Source organism: Aythya ferina, assembly GCF_964211825.1.
Source record: "Aythya ferina genome assembly, chromosome: 4".
Taxonomy (NCBI): domain Eukaryota; kingdom Metazoa; phylum Chordata; class Aves; order Anseriformes; family Anatidae; genus Aythya; species Aythya ferina.
The window spans coordinates 47497671-47516461 of NC_140300.1; the positions used below are offsets into that span (position 1 = coordinate 47497671).

At 45.5% G+C, this 18791-nt stretch overlaps 2 protein-coding genes across 3 annotated transcripts in view; one reads left to right on the forward strand and one right to left on the reverse strand.

Moving 5' to 3' along the window:
• The window catches only part of PPID (peptidylprolyl isomerase D), an 11991-nt gene extending 6418 nt beyond the window's left edge, over nucleotides 1-5573 (reverse strand). Inside the window, exons 1-5 of the mRNA XM_084518314.1 lie at nucleotides 5442-5573; nucleotides 4320-4460; nucleotides 3802-3908; nucleotides 1808-1996; nucleotides 834-956 (exon numbers count right to left, since the gene is read on the reverse strand). Of these exons, the coding sequence (XP_084374440.1) occupies nucleotides 834-956; nucleotides 1808-1996; nucleotides 3802-3908; nucleotides 4320-4460; nucleotides 5442-5526 (645 nt within the window). The 5' untranslated portion in view covers nucleotides 5527-5573. The remainder of the gene's footprint in view (nucleotides 1-833; nucleotides 957-1807; nucleotides 1997-3801; nucleotides 3909-4319; nucleotides 4461-5441) is intronic.
• Nucleotides 5574-14582: 9009 nt separating this feature from the next.
• The window catches only part of FNIP2 (folliculin interacting protein 2), a 49377-nt gene continuing 45168 nt past the window's right edge, over nucleotides 14583-18791 (forward strand). For both annotated transcript variants that reach the window (XM_084517552.1, XM_084517553.1), the window contains exon 1: nucleotides 14583-14896. In XM_084517552.1, coding sequence (XP_084373678.1) covers nucleotides 14808-14896 — 89 coding nt within the window. In that variant the 5' untranslated portion in view covers nucleotides 14583-14807. The remainder of the gene's footprint in view (nucleotides 14897-18791) is intronic.

Sequence of the window (18791 nt, forward strand, 5' to 3'; positions counted from 1 at the left end):
ATGTCACCATGGTTTCTGCGGTTAGTTTGTATAAACATGTTTAAAGTTAAGGGAGGCAGGCATCTGCCAAGCTCAGATCTAGACCACAGAAAATGCCATCCAAAACCTCTTTCACCATATCAATAGCCAGATACAAGGAGTTTCTGGTTTCTAGCTGTAAAGTTTTTGTTTCTTACTATTATCTCCGTTTCTAATTTGGAATCTACACATACATCGTGGCCCCCTTTTTATTTCCCTCTCACAGTGTTTGATTTCCAAAGCTTATCGATTTCACTATCAGGATAAAGTAAGAAGCTGCATAAGAGCTGCTTTCACCAGCCTGCTCCCTAACTCTCGGCAACCAGTCTTCCTTCAGTTTGAACAAAATGAACAGCAAACAGCTACTGGGAACTGAGAGCATCTAGCACAGATATACTAAAAATATTTTTAAAGTTTTATCCTTTATTATTTTTAGTAAGTGAGGCAATTTTTAAAGGATGAATTATGTTAAAGTTTGTACAGAAAAAGTGTGCATGTACTAAGTTAGTCGTCTCTGGGATGGAGTTCTCATAATAACACTTTGTCACTACAGCACAAGCAAAAAATGAGTAAAAAGAAATGGACAGGAAAAAAAACTTTTGTGGTTTTAGTTATTAGGAAAAAATCAGTTGTGATTGAAAATAAAAAGATTACAATCTCCTCCCCCAGCATTCACTTTCATACAATTAAACATAACCACTTAATCTTCATTGAGTGAAAAAAAAGGCTCAGTGAACATCGCAGATGCCATGTAACTCAGACTGCTTACTATATTGCATTCTATAAAGTAAGTACCTTAAAAGAAAACTACTTACGTCTTTTAAGTCTATATCCGAGTCTTCAGGAAAATCTGGGTGAGCATCTCCAGAACCATCCTGGGGAACAATTCCCCAGTCATCTCCTTCCTTTAGCTCTCCGCATTCAGCAATGACGCACAACTGAAAAATAAGCAGGTTTGCTTATTGAGAACTTTTGAAAAAAAAAAAAAAAAAAGCCATAACTTCTATGTACTCTTTAAACTCAGTAGAAATCTTTTTCATCTGTTGTTTGGGTGCGTGGATTTCAGAAGCCTATCACGTAATTAGCCTATCCTCACCAAAAGGCTTTTATCACAGAAAGCACTGCCTTTGGGAAGCAGCCTTCCACCAACACCATACCCACGCTCTACAGGGGGGCTGGAAGAGGAGCTGACAGCACGCTGAGCTTCAGCAAAACACAAGCCATTGAAATTTCACTACTTTAGAGACAAAGGATCTTTCTCAAAACTGCCAAGTCTTTTAATGTTACAGAGGTCTTTGTTTCTGAAGCAAGCAAAAACTGGCATGGCCTACAAGGACAGCTTTTCTAGAAATAAAACTATTTCTGACCTAACATTCATAACAATTACTTATCTGATAGGTAAGGTTTTGAATCCCACCTTCTAGATCCACCTCACTTAAGTTTCTAGAACACCTCAAAATGTGTAACTGTTTGAAGAGGTTTCAACCACAAAATAACCGTTCTCCCTTCCCGGTACTTTCACAAGACATGTTATGTTTCAGATTCAAGAAATCAGATGTCCTCTAATATTTAAACTAGGTTCCAGCGACAAGACAATAGGAGAATGAGAGGTAATGTTTCAATATTTTCCCCAAAGCAACCTGTTAAAAACAGGGTATTTTATTGCTTTGGAAAAAAAAATATTTAATCCTCCTCAAAAAAATAAAGGTCAAATCAATTTGGTGACTGCATAAAGCTTCATATACTACAAGAAAAACCACCACCCCTAGGTGCCCTGGGTTTTGCTTACCTTAACAGGATTTTCTCCATTTACTTCGACATTTTCTAATATTTTAACAACACCCATTCCTTTGATCACTTGGCCGAACACCACATGTTTCCCATCCAGGTGAGAAGTAGGCACCGTGGTAATGAAGAACTGGGAGCCGTTAGTGCCAGGTCCCGCGTTTGCCATGCTCAGCAGCCCTGGTTTGTCGTGCTGCACATCAAATCACAACCAACATGAACAAGATCTGTTATAACATTGTATAAAGAACCCAGTGTCCTAGCATACAGAGCCAGATGTGCGAGTTAGCATTCTGAACATTTCGTGTCCACTTCTACAATCAATCCACTCTGCAATGGTCAGCTACTGAGCTGGGACAGATCACCTGAGATATAGGTAAGTTTTCACCTTTTTTTTTTTTTTTTAATTACAACTAATGCTAGACAGCACTGGTCTGAAAACAAAGAGCCAAGGAACAGTAAGCTCTGGTGTTGCCTTACACGTGTTGTCTGTAAACACTCAGAGGAAAAGTCACAAAGTTAAGAGCCAGAAATCTGGTGGCTCTGATCTTCAAAACATTTACATGTGACTCCATTTTGCTTGGGACCAAATCTCGGCAGCAGTCCCATGAAGTGAGTCATATTTATCAACAAAACTCTCGATAACTCAGGTGCATTTTCTTGCCATGAAATTGTTTTGAAAAATGTTGCAGATAAAGTATTTCTCCCATGATGTTTCTGCTTGTCATTTGGTAAGCTTACAAAACAAGTAAAGAAGTCTGGAAAAATCAGACTGAGAAATCTAAGGCTTGCAAAATTGGCATGGTACCAGCACTGCTTGGGGACTGAGTAAATTGGATGTTTCACAATTGTACAGCCATTAGTTGAAGTGACACCAAAAAAGTGGACTGGGAGTGACCTGACATTATAAGCTGACCACTGGCAAAGTCTTACCATTTATTCCAATTTACAGGTAACCATATAAACACCAAAAGAACAAACGTGGACCTGCTGTACAGTATGGTAAAAGGCAGTTTTCTTCCCTTTCTGTCTGGAATACCCATTTTACATAAAGGTAGAACTAAAACTTCTAAAAATGATTTAAAAATATAGAAGACAAACATATCTTCTTCAGAAGGAAACGAAGAAAAAGAAGTCAGTCTTGCGTCTAAAGACAGATCCCTGCAGTCATGAACCAAATTGGATTTTGGTATAAAGAGAAGCCTGAAGAATGGTGATGGGCATTCTGAAGTTAATGCCAATTCCCCAAGAAACAAGGAAAGGTACAGGACAGATCCTGACACAAGCAGTGTTCCAAGAGTTGTACCTGTTAATTGTACCTGTTTGAATGTGTAAGGCACATGCAGCTACAGTCTCCCTGGTATCACTAGACACAGATTTTGAGGACAAAGATAGCTTTGAAATTTCCTACTCTCACAGTAGGAAATTCCTTCCTGCCATCCTGCAGCAGGGTGAACAAACTTGCTACACTATAAAATACATGAAATAGCTCATTTAAAAGATACATTTTTTAATGTATAGAACGGATCCATGAACAGTTGCATTGGTGCTATAATTAGTGAGCTCTGATACAGAAGTGGCAATAAATAATGGGGGGTAAGAGTTTCTGAAGTTAGCTCTGCCATCAAAGCCAGCATCTCTTAAAACTACATCCTCAAATCCAGACCCATGCATACTCAAAACCCTATTTGTCACTCTTTTAGAATAATATCCCTACCTCTTTCAATGAAACAAATACTGTTTCAAATTAATTTCTGATGGTGCAATTAAAAAGAAATTGTAGGCTATGGTTGCCTTTTCTTAATAAGGTGGACCCTTTCTTCTGTGCTCAATAAAGACTTTAAGGACAAACTAGTAGGGGACTTTTTGGCTACATTCATTCCACTGCTTAAAAATACATTAACAGTGGCCTAAAGAGCACTAGTGCTGAACTTGAAGAAAACTAAAAATTACTGAAAATTCAAAAACTGGATGCAATTACTATTTTTAATAGATTACCTTATAATGAAAGTTTTCATCTTCGAATTTTTCACCATAAATACTTTCTCCACCAGTGCCATTTTGATTTGAGAAATCTCCGCCCTGGACCATGAACTGCTTAATAACTGTAAAAGAAAATAATTACAAAATATAGCAGCAAGGCAGGAAAGGCACTGCAGACCAAACAATTCAGAGACGACAAGCAATCCCAGCCATCAGCACTGCACCTAAATAAAACGCGAACCACCTTTTAGTTATCCTCACCCACACATTCCTTTTCTACTCAGTGAATGTTATTTGAAATTTGATCCTTTACCTGAAAACCACTTCAACCCATTTACAACTCACATTAAATTAGTTTTGCTAATTTACTGCTGAATTTATAATGCAAATTTATTGACTATGCATGGCAGACAGTATTAGGAGGATCAAAAAGTCAAAAACATAGTTTCAGTTGTTATCTCTTCAACAAATGCTCCACAATAACATTTACCATTATTTCAAATATTGATAATGGAGGATTTCACAGAACTTACTTCTATGGAAAGGGCATCCTTTATAATGGAGAGGTTTTCCAGTTGCGGACCCTGTTCCTTTCTCTCCTGTGCATAACGCACGAAAGTTTTCAGCGGTTTTCGGTACAATGTCAGCAAATAACTCAAAGACGATGCGTCCAACTGAAATGGCAGAAAATGAGAAAACGTTAAGTTCTGGCCTTGGCACAGTGATTTATTGAGTATTACAGGGCAAAGGACATAAACGTTTCAGACTTTTTTGATCAAAAAGCTTATGTCAAGCACATAAACCAACCTTACTCCTCATTCTCTTAAGCACCCGTTTCACTGAAACGCAGTAATGCTGAACTTGCAGGCGAATAATGGCCACGTAGAGTTACAGGTGCTACTAAGCAACCCTTAACACCTAAAAATGTATGGGTTTTAGCTAAAGGACGCGAAACCTGGGCAGATCTCAGACCCCCCAAGAGCGGATCGGTGGATTTTGTGTCACTGTCATCTCGTCTCAAGCCGGCCCCTCACGGGGGCTGCCGCCATCAGGGAATGCTCCCCTCTTCTCCTCGGCCTAACCGCCTCACTCTCCCGGACGCCGAATGTGAAAATATTAACCCTAATTAACACGGGAAAGCAATCAGACGGCTGGCAGCCAGCACAAAGCAGACCTCCTCACCCTCCTCACCCTTCAGGGTGGGCGCACGGCGCTCTGGAGGCAGCACCGCGCCAACGCGTGCTCCGCAAACCCACGCCTCCAGGCACAGCTCCGCCACCCTTCCCCGTCATTTTTTATCCCGTCCCCGCGCCCACCCCTTCCAACACCCCCACCGACACCGCCACCTGCGGCGGCCGCCAGCCCGGCGGGGAGCAAATGGCGGCCCCGGGGCCGTGCCGGGCCGCAGCCGCCCGCTGCGCCGCGTGGGGCGGCCCTGCCCGGCCGCGGGGCCCCGCGGGGCCGCGTCCCCCCTCCGGGTGTCCCCCGACAGCGCCGCAGCTCCGCGCCCGGGGAGCGCAGGGCGAGAAGCGGCGCGCAGGGCCCGCGGGGGCCATGTTGCCGCCGTGCTCCCCCCACCCTCCCCCGCCTCGCTCCCTTCCCCTCCGCAGCGCCCCGGCCCGCGCCGCCCCGCGGGCCGAAGCCCCGGCCCCCACCTCGCTCGCCCCCGATGTCCACATCGAAGAAGGCGCGGGGGTTGCGGGGGTTGCCGGGCCGGGCGCTGGGGGACGGGTGCGACATGTCGGGCTGCCCGCGCTGCCTCACGCCCGCCCGCTCTGCAGCCCGCTCCGCCCACGGGAGGCGGCGCGGCCCCGGCCGGGAGGGCCCCAGGCGAGGGGCCAAGGGAGCCAGGGGACCGGCCCTGAGGGGGTTGCGGGGTTGGGGGAGCTGGGGGACAGCGGGGATTTGGGGTTTCGCCTTGGGTTTGTCGCTTTATGTCACGGCTGGCATCGTGAAGGCAGCGTAGGTCTTGAGGCACAAGCAGAAGGGGCAGAAGAGCGCCGGGCTCTGCCCCGTGCAGTATTGCAGCCCCTTCTGGAAATGCTCCGCATCGCAACGAGCCTCACTGTTCCCCACACGTCTTTACGCCAACCCAGCAACCTCTGTATTCAATCTGATTCATAGGATCCCCCAAAGGCTTTCTCCCCTAATTCATGTGATCTCTATACATTTGGACTTGAGCTTCATCAAGCTGGTTTTCATCTCTCAGTATGTCCTCAATATCAGGCATGTCAGAGGGCAGCTGTAATTCCCAGATCAAAAAAAATATATATAAAGTAGCATTGATATTAATAACCCTGCAGGCCATATACCACATGGGGCTGCTTCCACAGCCCCTGTACAGATGTTGGACGGAGGAGGTGATCGCCACTGAGTGCTGTTGCGTATCGCATCTGGGAACCCTTAACAGGAGGAAAAGTCATCTGCTACCATCTGGGAGCACTTAGTGAGGAATTAGTGGAACCACACTGAGGCATTTCTTTCTCTGAGCCAGGTTACGCAGCTGTGTCAGGGATTTCACATGCTCCACAGTGTCAAAGGCCACCAGGGCTTTGAGTCATGTGCAAGTCACCAGGCATCTGGCCATGGGCACAGGCTGACATTTTTTTCATGGTTACACTGAGCACAGGTGAGGTGCAGGGAGTCAGGAGAAATGGTCTCGGTGAGGCAGTACGGTCAAGCCATGCGAGGATGGTCTCACAGAGATTTCTTCAGCAGGCATCACATCTTGCATGTGTCCTCCACAAGAGCTGCTGGCAGCTTCCACTCTGGAAGAAGGAGTGATTCATTCTTCCAGCAGCAGACTTACACAGTCCCTGCAGCTTTTTTCTGGCCAAGTTGGAAGAGTTTTGGTTCCAGAGTATTAATTCATGTTACAGTAGTTGCTCAGAAGTCCCAATGTGCAAGGTACTTCAGAGGTGCAAAGAAAGAGGCAATCCCTATCCCAAACAGCTTTCAATCTAACCAGACGGGACAGGGAAAGATTAGAAGAAAATAAATACTGCTATGCTAATTCTAAGACGTGAGCTGAATGAGAGAGAAATTAAGGAACTTTCTCTGTGTTGTTAGGGGAGACTGGAAAATATGTGAACTGAGTGAATGCCTCCCAAGCACTGCAGAAGTATAATTACTGTAAGAATCCATGTATAGTTATTGACAGGTTGGAAAAAAAGAAGAAAAAAAAAAAAAAAGCTATACCATGACTTCTGTCAAGAATTTTCAGAGTGATTTTATGTTCAAATGAATGTATTAAGTTACACACTAAATTGGTAGGTAAACCTCTTTCAAAGTCAGATTTACTTTATAAAATCCTCTAACCTCTCTGTTTTCAGGCAGTAAAATAATTGACTGTGATCTTCTAATGCTTTGTGATCTTGTAATTTTAAAATACTTCCTCTTACCAAAGTATCTCCTCTATTTAGACACTTCTGATAGTTTGCTCACTAAATATTTGTAAAGCATTACATTGTAAATAGGAGCTGCAGCTGAACTGCTTGTTTAATTCAGATATTTATTTGTCTGCACATACAGCTTTGGCTACTCAGTAAATTAGTTGGAGTATGATCATTAGATAAACTTACCTTGGGGGTGCTAAAACCTTGAAGCTATTGCCTTCAAGTACAAGTCTCCCCTTTCACTACTGAATAAGTTGTCCTTGCTAGGAGGGTATGATGCTCCAGCCGAATACAGAGCAGTCAGAGCAGGGCTGCTTTTTGTGCAGCTCTCACATATCCTGATCTTGGTTTTCACCTCTTCCCTTCCTGGCTAAAGAAACTACCACTGATAAATGCATATAAATGCATATGTCATCCTAATATTTGTACTCTGAGGAAAGACACAATGAGCAATTAAATTTTGTTATCACTCTAGCCTGTCAGATACCATTCCACAGAATAAAATGCAAAATAAAGATTATTTGTAATTGTTGCTGATTGTGTAGGTTGGACAAATATATACACGTTCACACTAGGATTGTTGCTTATTATTAATTTTTTATCTCTTTTTCACCTCCATAATTTATTTGAAAATAGAAGCTTTAAAATTTTCATTCCACCAGAAGATGAATGCTTTGTCTCGGTGCAGAACTGCTCTGTCTAGGGATATTAAAAGCCATTTTGGATTGTGTAAGAGTAATGGTATGGTTGTGGGTGTTTCACAGAATTGAGTTGTAACTTCAAAATACGGCCCAGTGGAGTACTGATGGGATCCAACTGACAAGAGACTGCAGCACACACATCATCGCCTTTTCGGAACAGCCATCATGAAGCCTCCAGTGACACAATTTTTGATAGCAGTTTGGGTAAAGTAGTTTTTGCTGCTGGCTGTAAAACATAGCAGGCGTTCAGCCTTTCCCTTGCCATGTAACACACACACACTGTGCATCACGTGCTGTTCCCATGTGACCTTACACACCAAGCCCATCACCTTTGTCAGAGAGACAGCAGGCAGGTTAGAGAGAAATAAATCTGGTTTCTCATCATCCCCACCTGCACCAAATCTTTTTCTGCATAAAGCTGAATAAAGAGGTCCCAGATTAAGACCATACTGAGCAGCTATTGACACCGAGCTGATTCCTCTAAGCTGAGTTGAAATGCAATGTTGAACAAAGGAAGAACCATATGTTCTTGTCTCACTATGTTTGAAGAAGAAAATTGTCTACAGCGCTGACATAATATGCCAGAAATTGAAAGAAAAGTCAGGCACGTAGCCATCACTAACTTTCAGATATGCTGATCCCTAAAGAAATGGCTTAGATAAGAACCAAGCAAAGCCAGGAAGACTTTTTGATCTGTGTATTCTGGATGTGCTTTGAGCATCTTTTAGAGGCAAATAGCCAGAGTAATGCTTGGGAGCTCAGGGTGTGAGGAAGCAGGGCATAGCTCAGGGAGCTGGGGGTTGGCCTTATCTCACAGATAGCTAGCGATAGGACTAGAGGGAATGGCCTCAAGTTGCGCCAGGGGAGGTTTAGTTTGGAAATGAGGAGACATTTCTTCTCAGGAAGAGCAGTCAGGCATTGGAAGGGGTTCCCCAGGGAGGTGGTAGAGTCACCGTCCCTGGGGGTGTTCAAGGAAAGGTTGGACGTGGCACTTAGGGACATGGTCTAGTGGGTGATACTGGTGGTAGGCAGATGGTTGGACCATGTGATCTTGGAGGTCTTTTTCAGCCTTAATGGTTCTATGATTCTAAGCCATGAGTGGGAAGAAGGAAAGGCCCAGGTTGGTAGCTGGCCTCTGCCAGTGGTGCTGCTGTGCTGGGTAGGATGCTGCGCCTGTAGCTGAACTTGGGGCCCTCACTTCCCATACAAATACATGGCCTGCACAGTACTGTAAGTTCATGTAAGTGTATGGTGCTACTTACTGTAGTTATCACTAATTTGACCTCAGTACCAGGGAAGCTCATGGAGCAGATCCTCCTGAGAGTCATCATGCAGCACTTGCAGGGCAAGCAGGCGATCAGGCCCAGTAAGCATGGGTTTATGAAAGGCAGGTCCTGCTTGACAAGCCTGATCTCCTTCTATGACAAAGTGACGCGCTGGGTGGACGAGGGAAAGGCTGTGGATGTGGTCTACCTTGACTTCAGCAAGGCTTTTGACACCGTCTCCCACAGCATTCTCCTCAAGAAACTGGCTGCTCTTGGCTTGGACTGGCGCACGCTTCGTTGGGTTAGAAACTGGCTGGATAGCCGGGCCCAAAGAGTCGTGGTGAATGAAGCCAAGTCCAGTTGGAGGCCAGTCACTAGTGGTGTCCCCCAGGGCTCGGTGCTGGGGCCGTTCCTCTTTAATATCTTCATCGATGATCTGGATGAGGGCATTGAGTGCACCCTCAGTAAGTTCGCAGATGACACCAAGCTATGCGCATGTGTTGATCTGCTCGAGGGTAGGAAGGCTCTGCAGGAGGATCTGGATAGGCTGCACCGATGGGCTGAGGTCAACTGCATGAAGTTCAACAAGGCCAAGTGCCGGGTCCTGCACCTGGGGCGCAATAACCCCAAGCAGAGCTACAGGCTGGGAGATGAGTGGTTGGAAAGCTGCCAGGCAGAGAAGGACCTGGGAGTGATGGTGGATAGTCGGCTGAATATGAGCCAGCAGTGTGCTCAGGTGGCCAAGAAGGCCAACGGCATCCTGGCTTGTATCAGAAACAGTGTGACCAGCAGGGCTAGGGAGGTGATCGTCCCCCTGTACTCGGCTCTGGTGAGGCCGCACCTCCAGTACTGTGTTCAGTTTTGGGCCCCTCGCTACAAGAAGGACATGGAGGTGCTTGAGCAGGTCCAGAGAAGGGTGATGAAGCTGGTGAGGGGCCAGGAGAACAAGTCCTACGAGGAGCGGCTGAGGGAGCTGGGCTTGTTCAGCCTGGAGAAGAAGAGGCTCAGGGGCGACCTTATCGCTCTCTACAGATACTTTAAAGGAGGCTGTAGCAAGGTGAGGGTTGGCCTGTTCTCCCACGTGCCTGGTGACAGGACGAGGGGGAATGGGCTAAAGTTGAGCCAGGGGAGTTTTAGGTTAGATGTTAGGAAGAACTTCTTTACCGAAAGAGTTGTTGGACACTGGAACAGGCTGACTAGGGAAGTGGTGGAGTCACCATCCCTGGAAGTCTTTAAAAGATGTTTAGATGTAGAGCTTAGGGATATGGTTTAGTGGGGACTGTTAGCGTTAGGTCAGAGGTTGGACTCGATGATCTTGAGGTCTCTTCCAACCTAGAAATTCTGTGATTCTGTGATTCTGTAAAAGGCATTAAAATATCCTATTACGATGACTGTTCATTATGATAACCTTTTTGGTCTGCATCTCATATGGGTAGGATAGAGTCCAAGATGAACCACGTCAGCACAGATTTAAAGACAAGAGCACAGCCTGCAGTCCCACAATGGATTTTGCCACTGAAAATCTGGAGCATGAGGATTTCCTGATGACCTTCGGATGGAGTCCAGGCAGGAGGCTGAGAAATATACTGAGTCTGACAATTGTGTTGTATAGAGGAACCAAACCATGTTCTACACAAGTGTTTGAGCATAGAATCAACATCCATAGTTACGTACATCTTCAGGCTCTTCTGGAAGAAAAAGTAGTGTACCTTCGCTTTTGGACACTTGACAGGATACACAAGGAACAGCAGTGATTTCAAAACTATTACCTTTACGCAATCCAATTCTTACCATATTACTCAATATTTATACTGTAGTGATTAAAAGAAGAAATCCCTGATCTGACCTTTCTCTCTATTTTAAACACTAAAGGCTGTTAAAAATCAGATGTTTCATTACATGCATTAATAATTAACAGTAATTTTGAAACAATTCCCATAAATCATTCCCATTAAATTGTCTTTCATTTTTCACTGACTCTATCTTCTATGTAAAAAGGCAGCAAAACTGCTTATCTATATTAAGGCAGCATTTTTGTGGCATTCTTCAGGGGCTGGGAAAAGTTGCTGCAGCAACAGCACATGTTATATAACGCTCCATTCAATGAAGGATGATTAAGCTGGTTTGCAGGGGGCTGCAGTCCCAAGCTCTCTGTTGCTGTCAGTTTCTATCCCTGCCTGAAAAACGCCATGTATTCTAGTATAGGTTTTTAAAGTTCTCTGTAGAGAGTAATTTGGATTTAGACTAAATAGTAATAATAACAATATGCAGAGATGATAATTCTAGACATTTACTGATACTATATTTTTCTCAGCATGTTTGAAATACCAATAAAAACCTTTTTTCTTTTTTTTCTTTTTTTTTTTTTAATTTATTTTACAGAATCCAAAATATGGCTGATGCTTTACAAAGCACAGCAAGACTTAATCTACATTCACACAACTTCATGCAGCACACATCACTACACGAAACAGTAAGTAATTACCAAGCATCCTGGATTAGCAAACCATTCGTAAACTCTTGAGAGCTTACATGTTCTGGCTTCTGGCTTCTTTTTGTGGTGCCTCCAAAGCCTAGTTCTGACAACAAAGATTTAGGAGCATTTTGGATTTGTCTGTTCAGGACTGAGAGGGATGGAAAGGAAACAGCCGTAAGGGAACTCAAAGTTTCATCTGGGTCTGAGTGATGGGGAGGGTAACCGTGATGTAGGGGACTTGGGTTTTAAGCCAGCTTGTCCTGGCTATAAAACCGAGTTTCTACATTTTCAGAAGAGAATCTTAAGAGAGATTTATGGTCTGTGAAACACAGAAACACCCAAACATTCAGCTCTTCCAAGATTTGAATGTTCCTTTTATGTACTGACAGCTTCCTAACACAGTCTCATATATTTCTATCTTAAAGAATCTATCTCCTTTTCTGCCCAAAGTTTCAACAGCTACGTTGTCTTTCTCTGTTCTTAAAGAATCTGACCCTTAGTAGGCATTGTAAATAAGGTTTTGATTCTCATATGCCCCATTTTTATTTCATATATTCCTAGGAGAGTGAGGGCTGTCTTGCTGTGAATGGTCTTTGCTTGACAGATGGTACAGCATTTTTCTTTACATCTTCTCGTGTTCACTCATGGGATAGTGAAAAATCACCACATTTGCTTTGCCAGGTGTTCTTTGCAGCCAAACTTTGTCTGGGATGGGATAGTGCATACAGACTGTGAAAGATATTTCATAGTCCCTTGCTGATTATGCTGTGTTTTAGCCATGATTTTTCAACAATAAACTGAAGAACTAGTGTTCTAGAAGGAAGCAGTGTCTTAATGTTTTGTTAGCAATTTCAGACCGTAGTGACCGTCAAACATGTTAACAGAAAACACTGGGAACCGATGTAGCACCAAGCATCAGCCAAGGTGTAGGGTGCATTTTCATTACCATTTTTGCCCAGGTCACAGGAGTGTTTTTGAAGTGAGTCTCCCAGTTGTGCTCACTGACGTTGTCTTGCTTCACGTTTTAGAGTGGCGTCTGAGAGTACAAAGTGGGTTATTTTCAGATGAAACTAAACCAGATGTTTTTTTGCAGAAACACATTCAGTGTGTTCCAGCCACTGGCAGTCATCCTGCCCGCAGGAACAGATGACAACCAGTCCAAAATAAAACCCTGTAAAATGTCCATGATGCAGACCTCAGGCTCTGCCCCTACTGCTCAACACTGCTTGCTAACACAGACGTAGCCCTAGGGTGGCAGCCAGGATATTTGCAACTTTTAGGTTTCTCAAGACTTCTGTGAGACACAGTGATTATTTCTGGAGCTGGATGCCTACTTTCTCATTCACCTTGCTTACTTGGTCAACCAGGGTGTCTTTCATCATGTCCAGGTGCACCCCAATGCTCACTTCCCTTTCAGGGTGCTTTCAGTGTGATCTGCATCAGCATCTGGTGCTGGTGGTAGAAATGGATGATCAAGAGCAGTGAAAACATCTGGGCTGAACAGTTTATATTGGGTATTCAGTGTCACAGGTGAAGTGGTTGAGAGCCTCAAGAAGGTGATCCTTTCTGAGAACAGACCATCAACTGCAGGCACCCGAGCGTTTACAAGATACAATCCTGTGTTACAGGAGGACAAGCTGATGGGGCTGGTAGACAGTCATCTCTTGTTTTTCATTTGAAAGAGAAATCAGCATCTCCAGCTGCTGAAAAGCTGGCCCCAAAGCACCAGCATGGCCTTCACCACTGTTGCTACTGGATGTTGGGGCAGCAGTTGTGATGCTCCTGCCCTGCCTCTGCCTCGCCATTCTCCACGGCTTGCCTCCTCGTTTCCCCAACAGCAGCAGGCAGCTGGCGCGACCCCACTTTATTTGCCATTACCTTGCTGGGCAGGGGCATGCACACAGGTTTTTGGAAGTACAGCCTTGCAGGCGGACAGACCTGCGCCAGTCAGATGTGTAAACACACCCAGACCTCCAAACAGCCCCGACTGCTACAGCGCTGATCACTTAGTGAGCGAAAGGCAGCAAGTAAAGAGCAGTGAGCCCCGCGGGGCTCCATCCCCACACCCTCCTGTCAGGGCTGCCCTGCTGCCAACACGGGCGGGGGCGTGTGTGGTGCTGAGGGCCTGCATCCGTGCTGGGGTCAGTGCTACAAATAGGCACGCACACACATATTGCCATGGGTATATATGAAAAAAATATTTACATATTTTTATATATTATAAATATTTTTTTGCATATATTATAAATGTATTTATTTATATGTTATAAATATGTTTATTTATATGTATTTATGTATTTAGAGGAGTAAGGAAATAAAGGGAAGAGGAGCATACATCCATAAAAGTGGCATCTACCTCTTTTTCACCACATATTTTCTTAAATCCCTCTCAGTTTATTAAAAAGTGGTGGGTTTTAATATCTGCTGCACATTTTTAATGCCCCTTCACAGCTGCTGCGTATCGGGGCGTATCTGCAGGTATGCGCGTGCAAGCATGTGCTAACACGTTTATACGTGCACATTCGTAAGTGTGTATGATATATAGAAACGCATTTAACCATAGCTGTATAAACATTTAAATTAATATTTATATTTTATTGAGAATACTTTTGCGTTCATTATTTACATTTCATAACCATTTTAACACTTATAATTTATGATCGCTTCAACATTTATATTTTGAATTCCCTTTACGTTTACTATGAACAAGCACCACGCGCACATTTCACATCAAATCACCTATTTTTCGACAAAAAAAAAAAAAACAACACGTGTGCTTGGGGTGCCAACTCACCCCCCCCCTCCCCCCCTACACACACTCCGCGGTGAGGGGGCCGCGCCGGCGGGCGCAGGCCGCGCGCGTGCCCCTTTAAGGCTGGCTCCCGGCGCGCTCCCCACGTGCTGGGGGCGGGCGCGGCGCAGCCAGTGAGAGCCGCCCGAGGGGCGCGGCGCCTCCGCGTCCCCGCCGCGCGGCTCCTCGCGCCGCGGCCGTTGGGTTCCGTTGGGCGGTCAGGTGGTGCCGGGCGGCTGCCGGCAGCGGGGCGGGCGCGGCGGCGGCGGCCCCAGCCCCAGCCTCGCCTCCTGCCTCGCCTCGCCCCCCGCGGGCGGCTCCTGCGCGGCGGGGAGATGCGGCGGCGCCCGCCGCCCGCCGCCAAGTGAGGCGCGGCGGGGCGGCGGCAGCAGCATGGCCCCCACCCTGCTGCAGAAGCTCTTCCACAAGCGGGGCGGCGGCGGCGCGGCGGCCCCCGGCGGGCGGGAGGGGCCCGCCTTCAGGTGAGGGGCGGCGGGGGGGAGCCGCCATCTTAGGCGGGGGCTTCGCCGGCAGCCCCCGGGCAGCTCCCGGCCCGGCGGGGTGCTGGGGAGATGTGCCGGCACCGGGGGCGGGGAGCCCGGGGCTGGGGAGGTGGCGGGGCTCGGGGCTGCTCAGGGGACGGGGCCGCAGCGTGTGGGCGCTGTGCCTGTCGCGGCACTGGCCGCGTAGTCCCCTGCTCATCGGGAAGGAAACGCGGTGTCCGCATCTGGCCCGAGCGGGGGTCTCTAAGCAGCTGTTATTCTGCTTTGTGCTTCGAGTCTTAGCGAGCGCTTTCTGTCAGGAAGAAAGGCTGGTAACTGCGGTTGTAAAGGTCTTGAAGCCCTTAGGGGTCTCTGCGAAGGCAGGTTCCCTGCGCAGCGTGTCCCCCGTTGCAATCGACCTTCGCTCAGTCTGGAGCATTTTGTGAGGTTGGGCCCTATATTCGTTTTTGTCTTCCTTAAGTTAGATATTCCCCGCTCCATCGTCAGTTTCAGCAATGTTTAAATGATACAGCTCTTTAAACAAAAACTGGCGTAATTCAGACATCACTGTAGGTACCCATCGTTCCTTAACTCCCTATTCCTCTCTTTCTGATTAGTTTTTGGCATATGAACTGTTAATAAATGCACTTGAAGGGTTTTGCATTTTGGGTTTTCTTACATGTTATTATTGTATTAAATTTCTTCCTTATAACTTGTAGGTGTGCTGCAATGCTCTTTCTTTATTCCAGTGATCTCTTTGTTGCCCTGTAGGAGCATATTCACCGGGTCTTAGAAGCCCTACTGCAACATTTTCAGTAGACTTTCTGCTCAGCAGAAAGAACCACTCCATCTGAGTGGAGATACAGGATTGGACATGAGTAAAATGCCCAAATCCTTTGTGAACTTCTGTATTAAGTGTAGGTAGCTGGTCACGGTTAGAGTGGCACAACTGCTTTCTGCTCTAATGGCGCGCCTATATTTTCAAGGATTTCAGTGATTTTTTTTATTCCCTCTTTGTGTTTTGATTAGCAAGGTCCCTCCTCATTCACTATGCACATAGCTCTCTTAAGCAGGTGGGTGGGACTAACAATAGTCCATATCCCTGGATGTCAGATTGTTGCAAACCTTTTCAAAGCCCAAGTGTCTTCATGTACCCTCCTCACCCAAAGCAGTAGTCCTATCACTGGAAAAGTCTCTCGTAGAAAATATCTCCCCAGGTTTGTTTGGTCTGACAACTTTTCTTTTGAATGTGTCATTAGGAAGCTTTCCCTTTCCTAATGTTCCCAGGAACACCAGGAAAAGCTCTGTGGTAAAGAGCCATGGACCAGACTCAAGGCTTGCCTGTAATGAGCACTGTTTGTGCTTGTTCTGTTGCCCCTCTCCCCTTTAACTGGAGCTAGAACATGACCACACATAGAGCTGGTTCCTCTCTTTTTCTCTGAAGAGAGAAGCAAGCTGCAAGTTCCACGCTGCTTACCAGGATGAGCTGGCACAGCCTCACAGGGGAGAAGAGACATGGTGCTGAGCTGAATGTCAAGCCACAAGAAATGGTTTCTTGGCTACAAGAGCATTAACATTTTAATTTGGATCATGAGCATTCTTTTAAAGAAAACCTCTCAATTGTCTCCACTTAGCGCTCTTTGGTTCACGTAGCCAAGTGGCTTCGGTGCTCAAACTGGCTTCCTGGTGGATTGAATGAAATTAGAAAGTGTGCTCTGACCACAGGTCATTCAGTCATGGGGACCAGGCTACAGGTGGTCAAACGTAAAACCCCACAACATGCATCATGTGGGTGTCAGGGCCTTAGTGCCAATTATTTCATTTCACTCTGTGGATCTGGTCCTGTTGGGCTGCATGGCATGCTAATGGCAGCACAGCCCTTACCTGCTGGGTGAGAAGAAAGTAAACACGAGGTGTAGGTTTTAATCTAGGGCCATTAGGGCAGGAGGACTTTCTGCTGGCCTGCACCTCCCTTCAAAATGATGGGAGTACAAGGTGGTGAAAGGGCAGTATTAAGAACTGTGGAATATCTTACTTCTTCTTAAAAAGAGAAATTAGAAACTGCCTGGGGAGCAGATGGATGCTTGTGACATGATATTACATTTGTGCAAAGTAGTTTTGTACACACATCTTCAGCTTCTGGTTTTTATTACTACTGCTTTTTGCTTCCCCTAACTAAAAATATCTGCATGTGCATATATATATATATACACATACATATGCAAATATACATATAAAATATATCTGTGCCTCTAACAGAGAAGTTTGAGTTTAGCCTCCAACACTCTGAAGAAATCCTAATTGCTTTGTATGAGAAATGGGTAGTGGTGTGGCTGAATTCACTTAAAATATTTCTTATTTGCTTATCAAATGTTGCTTCCCTTACAAGATTGATTTAGAGTAGTTTGTACGACTTTTGGAGTGCTACCAGGGTCATGTGCTTGGCAGGATGGCAGCTATTACTGCAAAAACAAAGCATCCTCCTCCCCTAGAATTTGAAATTTAATAAGCACGTGGTTTATCTCAAGGCTAGAATGTCTGAAGGGTTAAACATAGATATGAGTAAGGTGCTGGGGCTGACTTTAGGGAAATTAACTATTGCAGATAGCCTGTGCTTGTTTACAGCGGTCTGACTGTAGTTCTTGCTTGATTGTGGAATGAGCTTTCACATCAGAGTTTTGCTGTACTTCTCGATGTGAAAGATTAAAGTTACTCTTAAGTAGAGGGTGAAGGTTTCATGCAAGTTTCATTCTTTGTTAGTGTGGGGGATTTGTTGTTGTCTTTTAATTACAGAGCACCTGCACCCAGGGGTGTAAGGATGGAGAGAAATACCTTGTGGTTCTTGGAAGACTGCTCTCACTGGTGAACGTGTAACTTCTGCATTGCGGCCTCTGATAAGATTTTTTTGGTATTGGTGTGTTTAGTGAATAAATGATGTAAAATAGGGAATAATTTCATCTTACATGTGATCTATAAAAAAACAAGTGTTATTTCAGCTGGATTTGGAACTTGCAAGCAGGCTGCTGCTTCAGCTTTAAGCATCAGCTGCTCCTTCTGGTGCCTGTAATGGAGCGGGTGTCACGCTGTACTGCAGGATATCTATCTGGTAGCAGTTTGTTAGCGTTGGTATATGAGATCATCCGTCTGGCAGTTGATGCTAGTAATTCCTTTGGTCATAGCGCTGAAATGCTTGGTGAGAGCCTATTTGCTGGGCATTATTTCACAGCCTTTATTACCAGCCTTGGCAATACTCCACCTTCTGAAAAAGGAAAGAAAGCAGTTCTGAGCTTTGCATATGCTTGCATGTCAGTTTGTTATAGCTTTGTTAAAATGAAACACTCCCTGGTAAATTCTTGGAGCCTAATTGGGTTTCTCTTGAGCTTATTCCAGCTTTGTAGGCATCCATGAAGCTATAAGATACTGAGCACCCAGGTATATCTCTGAAAATGGGAACAACATGAACATCTGGTTGTAAATGTTTTCAAAAAGCATTGGTGGGGTTGAAGGGTGGATATCACATGCTGCGGGAAGGGAGATACAGCCCAGGGCCAGCTGTGAGCATGGGGACAGGGAGGGTTAAACAGCAAGTCTTGGCCTCCTGCCTCTTCGCTGACAGCTGAAGGTGAGCCTTAAGGTGCAGCTTTATGCCTCTGTTCTGGTGTCCGCCTTCCTCAGTAATGGGAGCTAAAGAGCAAGTTCTGCAGAGGGAGAGATTTATTACAGCAGTCTCGCTCAAGAGGCAGCTTAGGGAGGAAACGATTGAAAGTATGGTCTTTTGACATGGAAACCACACTTCCAGCCTGGGGCTGTTCTGAAGGAAAACAAACAAAACCCAAGTCCTCTGGCTTCTGAGCTTTGCAGGAACCAAGGCCGTTCTCCCTCTGAAGTTGCTTGG